Here is a 16,848-nt window from a genome sequence, read left to right on the forward strand (position 1 = left end):
GAACGACGTGCGCTCAGATTTGGAACCGTCAGAGAGATGGACAACAAAGAGGAAAACAATTCACAACACCACGGAATGGCGTGTGTGCGTGGCAAGCGAGAAGCGGGAAAAAAATCGAACAAAAAAAATATAAATACGAAACCGAGTGTTAGGTTACTTTAGGGTAAACAAGACCTGAAAGAAAAAAAAAAAAAAAAAAAAAAAAAGAAACAACAATAAAAAAAAAAACTACCGAGGGTTCAGGCGATGTGGAAACCTGCAGTGGGGATGACTAAGCACAAGCGTGGCCTGAGTGGCTGTCTGGGGCTCTGGGCCGAGGGCCGGGGCGGAGAATCGACACTGATTGGTAGATTTCAAGACAATTGTCAGCCACTCCTATGCGACATTTTCCCTGATCCCACTGTGATCGAAGCTGGCTGGCATCTTTTTTGCAGTTAGAAAGGACCGCGACGGCCGATACACACAATTAAACAGAACAAAAATCGCCAATTGATCTGTCTAGCCCAGCCTCTGGCAAGGGGAACCGGGGGAAGCGAATTTCACATGAGAGACGCCGATTTAGTCACGTGATTCAAGAAACGGATTGTGGACCTCAGGCATGAACCACGAGGCTTGGCGTTCCGAAATAGAACGGCAGCTGCAACTCTAATTTTCCGCTCTTTGACGGTAACCCTAGGTTATGCAACCTGACATGAAGCTCTCGCTCCTTTGGACACGAGGATTTCAGCACATGCTGAACTGATCCTTGCTGTATGGCGTCGAGGGAGATAGCCGGATTGATTCGCCATATATTATCATGGCTTGCAAACATCTAGGCTAAATGGATCAGAGATGGATCAGACCTCTGAGTACGGAATAGAGAAAAACTGGATGCGCAGTGGGATTAACTACTCCATGCGGCTACTTATGATCGTCATACTAACGAGGCTAGCAAAGGCTGCTCCATGGGTGAATCTGAGTCTGGATTTCTCGACTTTTTCCAATTCCGTTGTGAGCACTGCAAGGGTGACCACTTAAATCATCTATGTACCAACCTCTCCAAAACTCCCAAATCAGAAAGTCTCGAACCTGCTCCGACGCAGGTCCGGCTGTTTGCTTTGTTTGCTTGATTCCATCACGTGACGAGGATCGACGCGCCAAGACGCGGGGCCGACGTCGGAGACGATGAATTTCCGGAAAGGAAAAAAAGCTACAGAAAATTAACGTAACGAGAAAAAAAAAAAAAAGTACATTGCTCATGCTGCTGACCGGAGGAAGAACAAGCTCCAGGTCAGCCCGGGGGGATAGGCTCTTAGACGAGAATACGAAGGGAGCAGAGCCAATTGAAGCGATTCATACAAGAGAGAGAGAAAAAGATCCATGATCCTCCCGAGGTGACTCATCTTCTTCCATCCATTCAATCATTCCAAGTCCATACAAACCACCACCATGGCGACGACCTCGTTCACCATCTACACGCCCTGCTCGTCCGCCAACATTGGCCCCGGATTCGACGTCATTGGCCTGGCGCTGACCCTCTACCTCGAGGTGCACGTCACCGTCGACCGCAGCAAGGAGCGCTCCACGTACCCGCTGAACTGCGCCATCTCGTACGAAGACCTCACGGGAAGCACCGAGCAGATCAGTCTCGATCCGGAGGTGAACTTGATCACGCGTGTGGCGCTGTATGTCCTGCGCTGCAACAACCAGCGTGCATTCCCCGTTGAGACGCGGGTGCATATCAAGAACCCGATCCCGTTGGGTCGCGGATTGGGATCGTCCGGGACAGCGGTCGTTGCGGGCGTGACGCTTGCCAATGAGGTTGGGCAATTGGGGTTGAGCAAGGATCGTTTGCTCGATTACTGTCTCATGATCGGTAATGATTTATATATCTTTTGAGAAGATCGGGGAAAAAGATGATACTGACAGATCAGGCAGAACGACACCCCGACAACGTCGCTGCATCGCTCTTTGGCGGCTTCGTGGGTACCTACCTCAACGAGCTCAAACCGGATGACATTGCGCGCATCGAGATCCCGCTTAGCGAGGTCCTTCCGGCGCCCGCTGGCGGGGTCGACACGGGACAGCAGCCGCCGGAGCCGCCGCACAATATCGGCCACTACCGCAAGTTCGGGTGGGCCCGGGAGATCAAAGCCATCGCCATCATCCCGGACTTTGTCGTGCCGACCGCCAACGCGCGCTCCGCGCTGCCCGCGTCCTACTCGCGCCAGGACGTCGTCTTTAACTTACAGCGCGCCGCCCTCCTGCCCCTCGCCCTGGGGACCTCCCCGCCCGACCCGGACACCATTTTCCTCGCCATGCAGGATAAGATCCATCAGCCATACCGCAAGACCCTCATCCCGGGCTTGCCGGAGATCCTGCAGAGTATGACCCCCGCGACGCAGCCGGGCCTTTTGGGCATCTGCCTCTCCGGTGCGGGACCGACAATCCTCGCCCTCGCCACGGAGAACTTTGAGGAGATTGCCAACCGGATCATTGCGCATTTTACGGAGCGGAACATAGCGTGTCAGTGGAAGTTGCTGGAGCCGGCGCATGAGGGGACCACTGTCAAGCGGACATCATAACTGGACTCCAGGCTGATCACCTCGTAGTGGTTGAGTAAAAGAAAAATCATCATGACGATAACGATACCCAAACATAGACTTGCAATGAAAACTATAGACTTGGGGCCATTGTTCAAAGAAGCATTGTAGCCATTTCCAGTAGAACTCAATCTTGAACTGATAACTTTAAGAATACATACAGACCCCAAGAATCAAGTTCGCCATCATCAAACCATGCCCTTTTGCGCAGTATGTAATACAAATCCAGCCGAGGAAGATAAAAAGAGAGAAAAAGAAATCAACTACTCTTCATCCTCAACGTCACGCATCTCCTGATCTCCGTCCGGATCGCCGGCTGCTGGAGCCGCCGGCTCGTTCTCTTCATCCTCCTCATCCGACTCCACCACGCGCTTACTGCCGCGTATTCGGGTCCGCGGCGCCGACGACGTGACATTACCCTCCTCTTCGTCGTCACCGAACAAGTCGTCCATCGCCTCGTTGGCCACCGCCTCATCATCCCGCACTTCCTCTTCGGTACCAGCGGCAGCGGGGGACGCCGATGTCGCCGCGGCGGCAGGTTCTCCTCCTCCTTCTTCTTCCTCGTCCGACTCGACGACGAACTCGCTGCTCTTGAACTTGTTCCGCCGCCCCGCACCGCTGCGTCGGCGTTCCAGACGCCGCTTCTTCGGCGCCCGCGCCTCGCCCTCGTCGCTGCCGGACCCGGCGCGACCACTCTCCTCCTCGCCGTCGGAGACGATCCCCTCGTCGCCGTTCTCCCGGTACGAGCCCGCAGTCTTCTTCTTGCGCTTCGCGGTGCCCCGTTTCTTGCGGCGCGGCTTTCCTCGGTCCTTGCCTGCACCCTCCGCGCCACTCTCTTCGTCGCTCTCCATTTTCGCCATTGCCTCCCGACGCTCGGCTTCCCGGCGTTGCTCTGCAATGCGCTGCGACTCTTCCAGCAGCTTTTGTCGCTCTTCGGCGATGCGCCGCTTGCGCTCTTCCTCTTGCTCGCGCGCCCTGCGGACCTCTTCTTCCCGCCGCTTGAGCTCCGCTTCCCGCGCCGCCCGAGCCTGTTGCAGTTTGATGGCGTTCTTCTCTTCGTAGTCCTTCTGGCTCTGGATGGCTCGCTCGATCTGCTTTGTAAGCGTGTTGCGTCCCATGTTGGCTCGTTGCTCCAGGGACCCCCGCGGGTACGGCGGATTCTTCGCCTGCGCGATCCGCTCAAAAGTGGCGATGGCCTTGTCGAGCCCCTCCGCCGCTTCCTGGACGTCCTGCAGCGTGCGCTGCGTCTCCGGGAGTCGCATCACGAGCAGCGCGATCTGGTTCTGCACGAACGCTACGTTGAACTCCAGGTGGATCTGCTCCGGTGCCACGGCCAGCGCGCGGTTGGCATAGTCAAGGGCCGTTTTCATGGCTGCCAGGTTGTTCTCCTGCTGACCCTTCAGCCACCAGACTCGCCCGAGACAGGCCAGGATCTGCACATCGCGCGCTCGGTCCTTCGACAGGGCCGTTTCGTAGGCCTCGATTGACCGCGTAAACTGCCGCAACTCCGCATAGACATGACCCAGGTTCAGATAGACGCTGGCATCCCGCAGCGTGTCTCGCACCTTGGTGAAGATATGTACGGCAGTGGAGCAGTCTTTGCGGTCGTCCACCAGCGCAATGGCAATGCCCTGTGCCGCATACGCATTCTTGGGATCGAGCTGCAGCGCCTTGTCAAAGAACTCTACAGCACGCTCGTACATCTTGCGCCGCTTCTCCTTGTCCTGGTCGGTATCGCGTCGCATGTCTCGTGCCGTGAAAAGATGGACGTTGCCCATGCCCGTCAGCGCATACCGATCGTGCTTGTCGTAGTGCTGCAGCGTGTGCTTGTAGTGGCGCTGTTCGTGATCCTCGGCAATGTTTGCGGCTCGTCTCTTGGACTTGCTGAGGTACCATCCAAACAACGCGCGCACCTCGAGATTCGTCGAATTGTTCTCGTACAGCTTCGCCATCCTCTTGGGCCCCTCGTCGGTCGGGCTTTGGCGCAGGGCAATGTACGTCAACCGCGCATTCGCTTCCGTGTAGTCAGCGTGGCGCTCCAGGATCTCCTCGTACAACCGCTTTGCCTCATCCCGCTTATCAAGTGCCTCCAGCGAACGGGCAAGGTTGTAGCTGATCGTGGTGGTCAGAGCGTCCACGTCGAAGTTTTGGTCGTCAGTCTTCTCCAGCTTCGAGCACGCATCAAGAGCAATCTGGAACAGATTTCGCGCCTCGGACGCCTTGTCAGACTGGTAGAGGAAACAGGCGATATTGTTGAGAAGCTGAGGAGGCAGATATTTACGAAGCTCAGTCTTGACCGCTTCCGGGTCGACAACGCCCTCGGGTCGTTCGTCCTCTGGGATCTGCGCCAACTGCAATTCCTCCAACTGCTGGAGGCACTGCATGCTCTTTTCCGGAGCGACGGACTCGTACAGCCGGGCGAGATAAACCAGCACCGACTCGTCCGGGGCAACCCTCTTCTTCTCATCCTTCCAGAGTGCCCGAACAGACTCGAAAAGGCTGATCGCCTTCTGAATTTCAGCTGACTTGTCCTCTTTGCTTTTCTGCGCCTGCGCTGTGAAGACGTCCTCGGCGATCAGAGCACCTAGCAGAATCATGCACTCGGGGCTTTTCGTCTGCTGTATAATCTTCTCCAACCGGAATTTGGCGCCGTCAAGATCCTTGTTCTTGATCTGCATCTGGATGACGCCAAACTTGGCCGGCAAGTAACCCCCGTCAGCGCCACCTCGGGCCTGATCCGCGCGGTTGTAGAACTCGGACGCCTTGGCCGTGTTGCCTTCGTAATGTTCCTTGCGTCCTAGCAAGTACCAGCCATCACTGGCAATTGGCATGACATCAGTCTGCTCGATCGCCTTGCGAGCCAGCGATTCTACGGTCTGGTAGTTCTTGCGCAGCAAGAAATAACTTGCAAACGAAGCGCATGTCATAGGATATTCCTTGTCCAGTTTGAACGCTCGCTGAGTGTACTGGGTCATTGCAATTTTGTAGAGAGAGCCAAAGGCGGGATCACTCGTGGAATGCCGGGAGCTGTCGTAGAGATAGTACACGCCGAGCAGAATGTTGGCAACTTTGGAATCCGGATTCTGCTTCACATTAACAATCCTGCTCTCTGACTTCGACTATGGATGGGGAGAACTATACCAGCGCCAGCGCTCTTTCCCACGCCAACTTCGCCCGGTCCTTGAAGCCCAACTGCCACAAGCAGCAACCGATACCGATGCGGGGATCTGGATCAGTTAGACCCGGCATTTTGGAGAGGACTTTCTGATAACTGTCCAAGGCCTCGGCATATTTGCCTAAGCAGTACTGTGCCCGTGCATATCCAAGCAGAGCCATGATGTTTCTGCCGCCAAAAGCCTTATTCGACTCCTCAAAGCTCTTCAGTGCCACTCGGAGAGCCTCGACCCTCTCGGACGTGTCTACGGTACCCGGTCGAATCGCCTTTGGAGGGTATAACGACGCCCGCAGCAAAGAGAGCACGCCTCGAGCCAGGAACAAGGGTGGAAACGCTGGGTTGAGTCGGGAGGCCTCGTTCAGGGTGGCCGTCGCCTGCTGAAGATAGTAATCCTTGGTCTTGAGATCCGGATTCGTCTGGACCTCCGGAACGACTCGTGGCGCCTGCCGGCTCTTCAGCATCAGGAGCCAGCAGACCCAGTTTAGGAGAACCAATTTCTCCTTTGTCGCTCCATGGCCCAGAGAGGCCAAACCCTTTTGGAGGATCTCAATCGCATGGTCGAGTTGTTTCTGTTTCGCATATGCCAGGGCGATAATCACCCAAAAGTTCTTGGCCGCCTTCTCATTCTCAAGTAGCGTGCAGAGTTCCGTCGGATCATCGGGGAGCTCTTCGAGACTGACTTCGACCTCACTGTCAAAGGTCGACGCAGGGATGTCGATGGCAGATGGGATGTCGGAGAACCGCAGGCGGGAAAAGGAGGTCTGTGGATTTATTGGATCGCCATTGAGACCATTCGCATAGCCGTTTTGAAGGGGCGCCATGATAGATCGAGAGGACAAGATCTGCGCCGGGTCGCAAAAAGTCAACAGCGAAGTTGGCTAGACGAGGCGGCCCATGGTCCTGAAACTCGAAAATCGGAGAGCGTCCGATCGAGAATCACGGGGAGTTATTGAATAACAGCGGTCAAATACGTAACGTTAAATGAATGGACAATCGATCCAGTTGTCCAGAGTTGATCTGGAGTCCAGAAAATAAGTGTGGCTGCGCAGGGATTCCAGCCACACGTGATAATCGCACCGCCACAGTTACTGCGTAATGACTAAGCAAAAGTCACGTGCACAGGATACAACGTTGGCCATCTGGCCTCGGTTTCCAAACGCTCTCATTTTCCTCGAGTCTGGGCTCAGTCCACCAACATATGATGTATCCCTTGGTTTCAAAAACTATTATGGAGGTTGGCGATCGTTGTGGTATGGCTACAGCATCATGAATTAATACCTAGTAGTAGTACTTACTATTCCATGAACATGAGCAAAGCAAGACAGCATCGGCCAGTATAAATACAGATGCAAAACAGCAGGAAATCCCTGATTCAGTACTCCATCGAACGGACGCCATCCAATGATGCCCTACATTCATTATGTCGTCAAGAACATAGAACCAGTCGGAGCAGCAGGGACACGGCCGTGACCACAGTAAACAGCTGCCCGATCTCTGTCCAGCGCGCCAACCGAATGCTGGTTTCAATGTATCCATTCGCAGCTTCCTGCTTTTGGTCCTCGGTGCCTCCTTCAACCTCAATCGACGACGCGAGGGAGGTCGGAAATCGGCCAGTCTCGTAAAACTCCTCCATCAGATCATCCTTCTCGCGCCAACGGGCGAGCAGCCACTGTTCAAACTCTTTCTTGTCGTCCAGCGGGATGTCGGAGACGGCAAAGCGCCTCCAGTACATGTTGACTGACTTTGGCGGTCGACCTTGCGCGTACGTCGACCGCAATGTGAAATATCGGTCAGGATACACGCCTTTTCTGGACCAGAGTTAGCCTCTTTTGTGATGGAATCATGGGCAAGTAGTGGAACGTACGGTGGGCCTTCATAACCGATCGTACAATCATAGACATAATCGATCGTTCCCTTGAGCTGTTGCAGGCAAAAGAACAGGCCAGTGGAGCGCGGCAAAAGCAAATGCCGGTTGGGAGGAATGCCGACTTTTTCCCCGTATCGGTCACTGACCTTCCGGGTGTTGGCAGACAGATTGGTCCCTTCGGGAAAGATCAGCAGCCACATCGGATCTAGCGAGTTCTTGCCAGACAGGGGTCCGGAATGGCGAGTCTTGAGCTTCTCCAGCCGATGCTGCAGCCGGGGCTGGTCACGCTCCCACTTGCGGGCCATGAAGATGAACCCATAGAACAGCATGCCCTGCCCGAGAACGGGAATGTACTTGAGCGATTCCTTCAAGATAATATAGATGTGGCCATGCATTCCCGCCGTATATGTAACCCACCACAGATACGCCCAGTCTGTGTAGACCAGGTGGTTCGCCATGAGCACGAGGCGGTCCGGGAACATGGTCCGCAGCCGCCCATCCGACGTGAGGGACAGTTGTCCCTTGACGGACTCGTCTCCGCTGACCCTCACCAACGTTGGAGCCCCCCACTGGGTGATTGTTGTGATGAGGATGCCAAAGCATTGCTTGGTCATGGCCATGTAAGCGTAGTAATAATTCTTGCTGATGAAGTAGAGAGGCGCCCCGACCAACTGCGTGGCCACGATAATGACGCAGCACCCGTTGAACCATGTTGCCAGGAGAAGGAAGCGAAGTATCTGCATGAGAATGCCATGCTTCAAACGCTGTTCGGGGCCCTTGTCTCGTGTGGGAGGTGTTTGCGCGGTGGAACCTTGCGCCCGCTGCCGGAGACTCGACATCGTGAACGTTTCGAATCAGACGAGAGTCATAACCTGGCCGTGATGGTTAGATTGCTATGTGCACAGCGACCGAAAGGAACTGTTCCAGAAACGCACAGTGAGTCAAACCGCATCGGCAGTCAGCTGAGTTCCGTTCCGACTGACGCAGATGGTACCGTGGTCACGAGATCGCTCTGTTGGTCTTTCCAGCTCGAGAACGCATGGGATTTCGAAGCTGGAACGTTCGGAAAGGAGAAGAAGAACTGCTCGGGAGCGCCGGAGTCGACGGGCGTGTCTACTACAGGTGGTGCCTGAGGTCCGCGGAAGGTCCCCCAAGCTCTGGCTGGGTGCCTAGCTGTGATGACATCGCCAAGTAGGCGGACACAGGATCTGCGACCTCAACGCATCCTGGGTGCTTTTTTCGCCCTGCTACGCGATGAGTCCTCTCAAAGCCCTTAGCCTATGATTCGAGAAGCTTCAGCATCTCACCGCCATCTGGACTTCGAATCCAGGCAACAGAAATCCAAAACGGAGCTTTGTCATCAACCGAGGCAAGCCGAAAGCGCACGTGGCTCCAGACGCCAAGATGGGAGCTTTATCATTTATGCTGATTGTTTATGTAAGCTATCCGGTCCTTATCGCGGTCACATGACCACGGGGAGATATGGCCAATGTCCGGATAAGCTGCTCGATGAAATCCTCCGCTTTTTGTAGATGAGGAGGAAGGTTAAGCACGGGCTCGTTCGTTGCCGAGGGTTGAGAAATGGCCATGTCAAGCGCGGGACCCTCAGTTTCATCTAGGAAAGACCAGCCGATTTGCTGCGTGTTCCAGCCGTACGACGATTCATGATGAAGCGCGCTTGTCTACTCGCCCATCGGTCAGCGCCGTGGAGGACAAATGGCTGGCGCAGGTTCTCTGCTTCAGCGTACCGAGCCGAGGTGCGCGATATCAACGGCCTGCCTCAGCGGCTTTTGCCGTCATATCAAGGTGTGCGTCCTCAGGGTTCGGTGCGAATGAAGGACAGCCAATGCTGATGCACCAGCAGAGTCGCGGGGGAGCGATCTCTTGTCTCTCCGATGGCCATCGCCTCCGCGCAATATCTTGATCGTGAAGAAGAACCGGGTACCCGAGGTGACGAACTCGTTGGTGGAATTTATCGAGTACGGGAGACCCCGATGGAATGGATCTCGACGAGAAACTGATATTTGAGTAGACATATTACGTCGACGTACCCGTCACTCTCGATCATTCTTGAGCCGAGCAGCGCCGCCGAGGTGCATTCTAGACTCCCAGTTCCAGTCTACACGGCTACATCAGGTGCTCCGCTCTCCGCGTTTACGCATGACAAAGTAGACTTAGTCGTAACTCTCGGCGGGGATGGAACCATCCTGCGAGCGTCGTCTCTGTTTGCTACCTGTCACCATGTCCCCCCCGTGCTTTCCTTTAGCATGGGCACGCTAGGGTTTTTGGGCGAGTGGAAGTTTGACGAGTACAAGCGAGCCTTCCGGGAAGTATACATGTCCGGCGCTGGGGTCGGAGACCGGGCCGGGATCCTCGGAGACGTCGAGCCGAGCACTGCAGACGTCGAAGCCGAGTCAAGAATGGGACCGACGGGGTGGTCCTCGGTGCGCGGCAAGTCGTTGGGATCTTCACGGGGAGCCCGCATCCTCATGCGGAACCGACTTCGTGTGGGACTTTTTTCCCCTGATGGTCGGCCGCTCAGCCCCCCTAAATTCGCCCACGCGCAAGCGCCGGGGTCAGACGGGCGGGTCTACGCGCTGAACGAAGTTTTGATTCACCGCGGCCGGGAGCCGCATCTTGCCATTGTCGATGTGTTCGTGGGCGGCCGGTTTCTCACGGAAGCAGTGGCGGATGGGGTGATCGTGTCGACGCCGACGGGCAGCACAGCCTACAGTCTGAGCAGCGGCGGCAGCATCGTACACCCACTCGTGCCGTCGCTGCTTCTAACACCGGTCTGTGCGCGAAGCCTGAGCTTCCGACCGTTGGTCCTCCCATCCAGCACTCCAGTGACGCTGCGGCTCAGCAAGAAGAACCGCGGCCGAGAGGTGGAGGTCAGCATCGACGGCAAGAGCATGGAGCAAGGCATGTCCGTCGGGATGGAACTGCGGGTCTGGGATGAAGAGATCCGGCATGGCAAAGACGACTGGCGAGGCGGCGTGCCGTGTGTGATGCGACGCACGACGGGGGTGTCCGAGCCCGATGACGGCTGGGTCGGAGGGCTCAATTCGCTCCTTAAGTTCAATTATCCATTTGGCGCGGAGTCGTAGAGTTACGAGTGGATAATGATTACTTCACTGTAAATACTACTATGTAGAGGGCACCAGGTACTTCATAGCATATACGGTCGAAGTTCTGGATCCGGGTATTCTCGGTCCCTTGGTGAACACAGCATCTCTACCCATGGACGAGCGAAGTTGCCCGAGTCGATCCAGAGGAACAAGATTTGCAAGAACCATGGCTCCTGGATTTATTCTTTTGTTTATCGCCGTAAGGGTGTTTGATCTTTTGGTGTTGGCCTGGAGCGAAGAGCAATACCAAGTTTCGACGGCGGCTGAGAATTCACCAAGTCACCATGGCCACTGAATCAAAAAGACTCGAGACATTATTTATGAGTCGCGTGAGTTTTTACGAGAAGCATAGAAACGCGAAACACTGCTGGGTCCATTGATGCAAGCCATTGATGGTGGATTTGTCCCCGAACGGGCCCCATCCTGAGCATTGTCATTGTTCTCCGTCGTATTCAAGGGGACCCCCCCAAAACTCCACTGCATGAGGAGCGCTTGATGAAGCAGCGAAAGTCAGGGGAAATTCCTCGTCGACTCTGTTTGATATCTGACTGACTGTTGGTGCTAATAAAAATCAAAAAGTCCGCCGGGCGCAGTCGGATGCATTATTCTAGCGCTACTACATCCATCCCCCTGGTCTTGGACGATTGATACTACTACTCTCTCCTCCCAGTCTTCTCTCCCCATTGCCAAATCCCGCATCCTGGCTCTCCGACGCCTTTCCTGAATGAAGCCCGGGGCGGATTGCGCTGCTCCATTTCTGCCTTATTGCCTGAGGCTTGAATAGGTACGATCTTCCAGCCCCCCAATCTATCCCAGCAAGCCCGCAATCCAGTTGTGCGGTCTGGATTCGTATTCGGCTCCGAAGATTCCTGCTTGCTTTGGCGCAGCATGTCTGCATTCCATGTGACCGATCGTCATTGACAGGTCCTGTGCAGTGGTAGCTGAATCCAAACCCCCTTCCCCTGACTGCCAACGCCGCAGCAGTCCGGCCGATCGCCTAAGAGGAACTGCTGCGAAACAAAAAGAAAGAGGAAATCATCATGGCGTCGAACACAAAGTAAGTGCCAGCAAGGCCCGTGCCGAGCGCCAGGGCCCGTGCTGATTATCCCCCGAATTGCAGTGGTTTCTCGGACGACCAGTTCATGAACCCCGGGCCGGCTCCTCGCCCGCCCGTCGACCGCCCACGGTTAAACACCGGCTCCTCGACCAGTTCGAGCGTGACGACGTCGTTCAGTCAGATGTCGTTGAACTCACCGAGCACCCCGACGCTTTCGCTATTCCCCAGCAGCAGCTCGCTGGGGTCGCAGCAGCAGAAATCCAGCGGCGCCGGCGCTTTCGGGGTCACTTCCGTGGTCAAGGAGGGATGGGTCCGGTGCAAGGAGGACAAGTTCCTGGCGCAATGGAATCAGCGATACCTGATTCTACGGGACCAGCGGCTCGACTTTCTCAAGAATGAGGCCGGCAAGATTGTGTTGTCGATCCCGCTCAATACGGTGACCAGCGTAACCCGCTCCGAAGAGACCAAGATGGGCTTCGAGATTGTTCGCCTGGCAAATCCCAAGGACGCCAACGTTAAGGTGGGCATCGTCAGCCGCGACGCTCCGACCAGGACCATTACCTGCGAGGTGAAGAGCGACCATGAGATCTACGAGTGGATTGATCAGATCTACGCACGATGTCCGGGCATGGGCGGCGTCAGTAACCCGACCAACTTCAGTCACCGGGTGCATGTTGGCTTCGATGCAAAGACAGGGGCCTTTGTCGGTCTGCCGGCAGAGTGGGAGAAGTTGCTGACGACGTCGGCCATTACTAAGGAGGACTACAAGAAGAACCCGCAGGCGGTGATTGAGGTGTTGGAGTTCTACTCGGACATTAAGATGCGGGAGCAGAATCCCCAGTACTATTCCAACTTGCCGGCACCGCCGTCGGCCAAGGGGCCCTCGTCACAGCTGGGTAACGGCAATGGCATCGCGCCGCCCCGTCCTCCGCCGCCGAGTCCCTCGCAAAGGCTCGATACCGGCAGCAGCAGTCCTCCGCGGCGGACGGATACGGCTCCGGGGACTCCAACGAGAGAAGACAGGGAGCGGGCACTGGAGGCGGACCGACAGCGAGAGCAGGCTCAGCAGGAACAGCGCCGCCGGATGGAGGAAGAGGCCCGGAAGGCGCGCGAGCGTCAAGCACAGGAAGAGCGGGAGCGGGAGCGACGGGAGCTCGAGGAGTATAATGCGTCTCTACCCAAGACCAAAACTCCTATTGCCAAGCAAGAACTGGGTGGGTACGGGTCGGCGGACTCGGATCCTTCAAGCAACAGCCGGTATAACCCCAGCCGTCCGGCTCCGCAAGCACCGCGTCAGCAACCCGGGGGTGGGCAGCGGCAGCTCACGGCCCAACGGCCGGCCCCGGCGCCGCCCACGAGCGCGTCGTCGCAGAAGCTGGGGTCATCTCCGCATGACGGGCGAACACCGGCTCGGCCGGCCCACAACCAGGGTGGTGCGAGGCCGCCGCAGCAAGGGCACGGGGCACCGTCGAGTCGGGGGCCGGCGCCTGTGCAGCCCGTCAAGCCGCTTAACATTGCCAACAAGCAGGCGAACAACAACGCCAACAACAGCAAGCCCTTGCCGGACGGCGTGCGGCAAGCGGAGGCGGCGCTGACGAAGAAGGCGGAGCCGCGACAGAAGGAAGTGCGCATGTCGAGCATGACGGAGAGCGAGGTGATGGAGAAGCTCCGGTCGGTGGTGTCCAAGGAGAACCCGCACGACTCGTACGCCAAGCAGCGCAAGATCGGGCAGGGTGCGTCCGGGTCGGTGTACGTAGCGCGGGTGAAGGAGACCGCGACGTCGCCGGCGGCGCGGGAGCTCTACCGGACACATGGGCCGCGGGCCCAGGTTGCGATCAAGCAGATGGATCTACGGAGCCAGCCGCGCAAGGAGCTGATAGTCAACGAGATCATCGTGATGAAGGACAGCCAGCATCCGAACATTGTCAACTTCCTGGACTCGTTTCTGCAGGAGCAGAGCAACGAGCTGTGGGTTGTCATGGAGTTTATGGAGGGCGGTGCCCTGACGGATGTGATTGACAACAATCCGGTGATTCAGGAGGATCAGATTGCGACGATTTGCCTGGAGGTTAGTTTCTTCTTTTTTTTTATTGTTTTTCGATTATAGTGATCTGCTGCTGATGGAACATAGACGTGCAAGGGACTGGCGCATCTGCACAGCCAAAACATCATCCATCGGGACATCAAGAGCGACAACGTGTTGCTTGACCGGTTGGGCAACGTGAAAATCAGTACGTTTCCCCTTTCTCATCTCCCCGAGACAGGAAAGGAACTAACAAGGAAAAAAAATAAACAGCCGACTTTGGCTTTTGCGCCAAACTCACCGAAGCCAAGAGCAAGCGAGCCACCATGGTGGGCACCCCTTACTGGATGGCTCCCGAGGTCGTCAAGCAAAAAGAATACGGTCCCAAGGTGGACTGCTGGTCACTGGGGATCATGGCGATCGAGATGATCGAGTCCGAACCGCCATACCTCAACGAGGAACCCCTCAAAGCGCTCTATCTGATCGCCACCAACGGCACACCGCGGCTCAAGAAGCCCGAAAAGCTCAGCAAGGAACTCAAGTCCTTCCTGAGTGTCTGTCTCTGCGTCGACGTGCGCAGTCGCGCCACCGCCGAGGAACTCCTCCAGCATGAGTTCCTCAAGATGGGTTGCAGCCGGGCGAGTTTGGCGGAGTTGTTGAAGTGGAAGAAGACCGGGAATGGGCAGTAATCTAATTTCTTTTTTTTTTTTTCTTCTTCTTCAATTTTTCTATTTCCTCTATCTGTTCCCGGCTGAGAAGGAGGATAAAAAAAAAAACAATAACAAAAGATCTACATGACAATGATCAGTTATACCAATGTTGCATGTGTGTTGTTGACAGTTACTTTTGGTCATTTTTTTCCCACATACTTTGTGTTCTGAGAGGAAATGAATACAACGAATATACGTGATTCGATACTCCGTGTAAGACATGATTATGATTGAATCGATACAGTAGTAGAATGCTGTACAGGGAATGACGCTCTATTCATTCTTATTCTTTGGTAACTAAACCAAGAATAATATATGTTATCACCCAAGAGTGATGCCGAAATCCCAAGCGAATCGATTATTTATTACGCAGGGCGAGAGAGGACTTTCATAGCTCATTCGACAAACCAGGCGTATAAGCAGACGAGGACAAGCTCGACTCCGTCCCCTGATGATGATGATGATGATCATCATCATCATCATCATCCAAACCTCCTCCAACGGCCTCCGTCTCGGTCGACGCCGAGTCGGGAAGAACCCGCGCCGCGGGCTGCGGATTCCAGAACGGATGCGGTCTCCCGCCTTCGCCAAACATGTACGGCCTGGCGACCTTGGCGCGGATCCCCTCGGGCAACCAGTCGGCGGCGCCGAGGTAGGGCGGTGTCCCGCCGCGAATCTCCGTCCACGCCTGCAGCAGCAGGCATGATACGGCGATGACGACGAGCGCGACGGCGCAGCTGAAGAGCGTCTCGCGGAGTTCGGTGTTGACGGGGGGTTGTAGGACGTAGCGTGGGATGGTGCTGCTACCTGTTGTTGATGAGGACCGTGGCGGGAAGGGCCTGAGGGGAATGGTGTGCACCACGGCGGTGTTGCCAAGGCTGAGGGAGGCGAGTTTGAGGATCTGTGGGGGGATGACAGATGATGATGAGGAGGAGGACGACGACGATGAAGAAGGAGGGCGGTAGTGCGAGAAACAGATCTGGGTGATGGAGAACGGATGCACGTCCGTCAATGTCGTGTACCGCTGGAGAGAGCCGAAGCGCGTCGGGTTGCCGCTGCGCTCCAGAGTGAAGAGCTCGATGGACTGATCGCTGCCGGCCACAGCTGCAACGTACTGCCGCGCCCCCGCTGACGTCCCGCCACCCTCACCGAGGTCCCGGACGTCCAGCGCCAGGCCGATCCGGACAGACTTGCGGAGGCGTTTGCGCTGCAGCACCGACCCGTTGCTTGTCGTCGAGACGAGCACCAGTTCCGCGCCGCCGCGGTCAGGCGCATTCTGGAGAAGCAGCAGGGACGTTGGCGAGAGGAACCGCAGGGCGCGGAACCGTGGCCGCCCTTTCGTTTTCTTTCCCCCACCTTGTGACAGTGGAGATTTAAACACTGACCGAACTTCCGGCGCAGTCTCCGATCTCTGCGACGCGGATACTTCAAATGTAAACACCTCCGTGCCTGTCGTATACGCCACGAGGAACCGACCATCGTCGTCGTCGAGGTCCAGGATGTCAATGTCCTCCGCCTCTTCGCCAGAACTCAGCCGAATCCGCGCAATCACATCCTTTGCCTGCGGCTCGGGAGAGACGCTGAACACCACAATCTCGCCCGCCGGCGCCAGCCCGGTGGCAATGGCCCCGATGCGCGGTGCGTCCCTCTTCGCGGGCGACAATCGCAGGAGTCGTTGGTACGAGTCGTCGGTCTTCCCGCCGCCCGGGCTGTGTTGTCGAAACAACGACACCTGCGACAGGGCTTGTGTCTTCCGCTCCTTCTTCTCCGCTTCGGCAGTACCGCTGTCATCGTTGCTATCCTCTGTCTTGCGCGGCGGGTACTCGAGTTGAAACGACCGCAAGTGCTGGTTCACCCCCTTGCGCCGCTCTGCTTGCGAGCTGTTGATCCCCGCCAATGCCACCAGCGAGTCATCATCCGACCGCGCAACGGCCAGCGATGTCACCGAGTCCTCATCCCGGGAGAGTTCAATGTCGACCACTTCGGATATCTCATCGCGTCGCGAGGTATTCAACAAAACCTAGACAAAAAAGGTACCAATTCGTTAGCATCTTCTTGACAATCAATTGCAAAGGAATCCAAAACCAACAATCTTATTTCCAACACCGCTGCGCCCCTCTCCACCGCCGCCGCCAACAAGTAGAAACCCATGATTTCGCGGGTCAAAGTCCGCCGCAAAGAGTGGGCAGGAGAGCGTGATTTTGGCGGATGTGATGGCGGGTGCCATGATTCGGCGCACCCGGGGGGTTCTTTCGCTGTTTTAAACTAATGACGGGACTCAAACCAATGTAAATAAGAATTCATAC

At 56.2% G+C, this 16,848-nt stretch overlaps 7 protein-coding genes across 7 annotated transcripts; 3 read left to right on the forward strand and 4 right to left on the reverse strand.

The window, feature by feature from the left end:
• Positions 1-1,428: 1,428 nt before the first annotated feature.
• On the forward strand, positions 1,429-2,564 carry VTN31DRAFT_7261 (uncharacterized protein; the record flags this gene model as incomplete). The annotated part of the gene is made up of 2 exons (XM_069407963.1): positions 1,429-1,855; positions 1,918-2,564. 2 exons carry the CDS (start codon positions 1,429-1,431, stop codon positions 2,562-2,564), a joined length of 1,074 nt encoding a protein of 357 aa, XP_069257759.1.
• A 281-nt stretch (positions 2,565-2,845) lies between these two features.
• On the reverse strand, positions 2,846-6,578 carry VTN31DRAFT_7262 (uncharacterized protein; the record flags this gene model as incomplete). The annotated part of the gene is made up of 2 exons (XM_069407964.1): positions 2,846-5,665; positions 5,724-6,578. The coding sequence occupies 2 exons, from the start codon at positions 6,576-6,578 to the stop codon at positions 2,846-2,848; spliced, it is 3,675 nt and encodes a 1,224-aa protein (XP_069257760.1).
• Positions 6,579-6,867: 289 nt separating this feature from the next.
• On the reverse strand, positions 6,868-7,155 carry VTN31DRAFT_7263 (uncharacterized protein; the record flags this gene model as incomplete). Its single annotated transcript, XM_069407965.1, has 2 exons — positions 6,868-6,980; positions 7,053-7,155. 2 exons carry the CDS (start codon positions 7,153-7,155, stop codon positions 6,868-6,870), a joined length of 216 nt encoding a protein of 71 aa, XP_069257761.1.
• Positions 7,156-7,183: 28 nt separating this feature from the next.
• VTN31DRAFT_7264 (uncharacterized protein) lies at positions 7,184-8,463 on the reverse strand (the record flags this gene model as incomplete). The annotated part of the gene is made up of 2 exons (XM_069407966.1): positions 7,184-7,565; positions 7,622-8,463. 2 exons carry the CDS (start codon positions 8,461-8,463, stop codon positions 7,184-7,186), a joined length of 1,224 nt encoding a protein of 407 aa, XP_069257762.1.
• An 828-nt stretch (positions 8,464-9,291) lies between these two features.
• On the forward strand, positions 9,292-10,731 carry VTN31DRAFT_7265 (uncharacterized protein; the record flags this gene model as incomplete). The annotated part of the gene is made up of 3 exons (XM_069407967.1): positions 9,292-9,430; positions 9,489-9,603; positions 9,657-10,731. 3 exons carry the CDS (start codon positions 9,292-9,294, stop codon positions 10,729-10,731), a joined length of 1,329 nt encoding a protein of 442 aa, XP_069257763.1.
• A 1,061-nt stretch (positions 10,732-11,792) lies between these two features.
• VTN31DRAFT_7266 (uncharacterized protein) lies at positions 11,793-14,521 on the forward strand (the record flags this gene model as incomplete). The annotated part of the gene is made up of 4 exons (XM_069407968.1): positions 11,793-11,809; positions 11,873-13,877; positions 13,941-14,040; positions 14,106-14,521. 4 exons carry the CDS (start codon positions 11,793-11,795, stop codon positions 14,519-14,521), a joined length of 2,538 nt encoding a protein of 845 aa, XP_069257764.1.
• Positions 14,522-14,930: 409 nt separating this feature from the next.
• Positions 14,931-16,769, reverse strand: VTN31DRAFT_7267 (uncharacterized protein; the record flags this gene model as incomplete). The annotated part of the gene is made up of 2 exons (XM_069407969.1): positions 14,931-16,562; positions 16,632-16,769. 2 exons carry the CDS (start codon positions 16,767-16,769, stop codon positions 14,931-14,933), a joined length of 1,770 nt encoding a protein of 589 aa, XP_069257765.1.
• Between the last annotated feature and the right edge of the window lie 79 nt (positions 16,770-16,848).

Source organism: Thermomyces dupontii, assembly GCF_041956625.1.
Source record: "Thermomyces dupontii strain NRRL 2155 unplaced genomic scaffold VTN31scaffold_9, whole genome shotgun sequence".
Lineage (NCBI taxonomy): Eukaryota > Fungi > Ascomycota > Eurotiomycetes > Eurotiales > Trichocomaceae > Thermomyces > Thermomyces dupontii.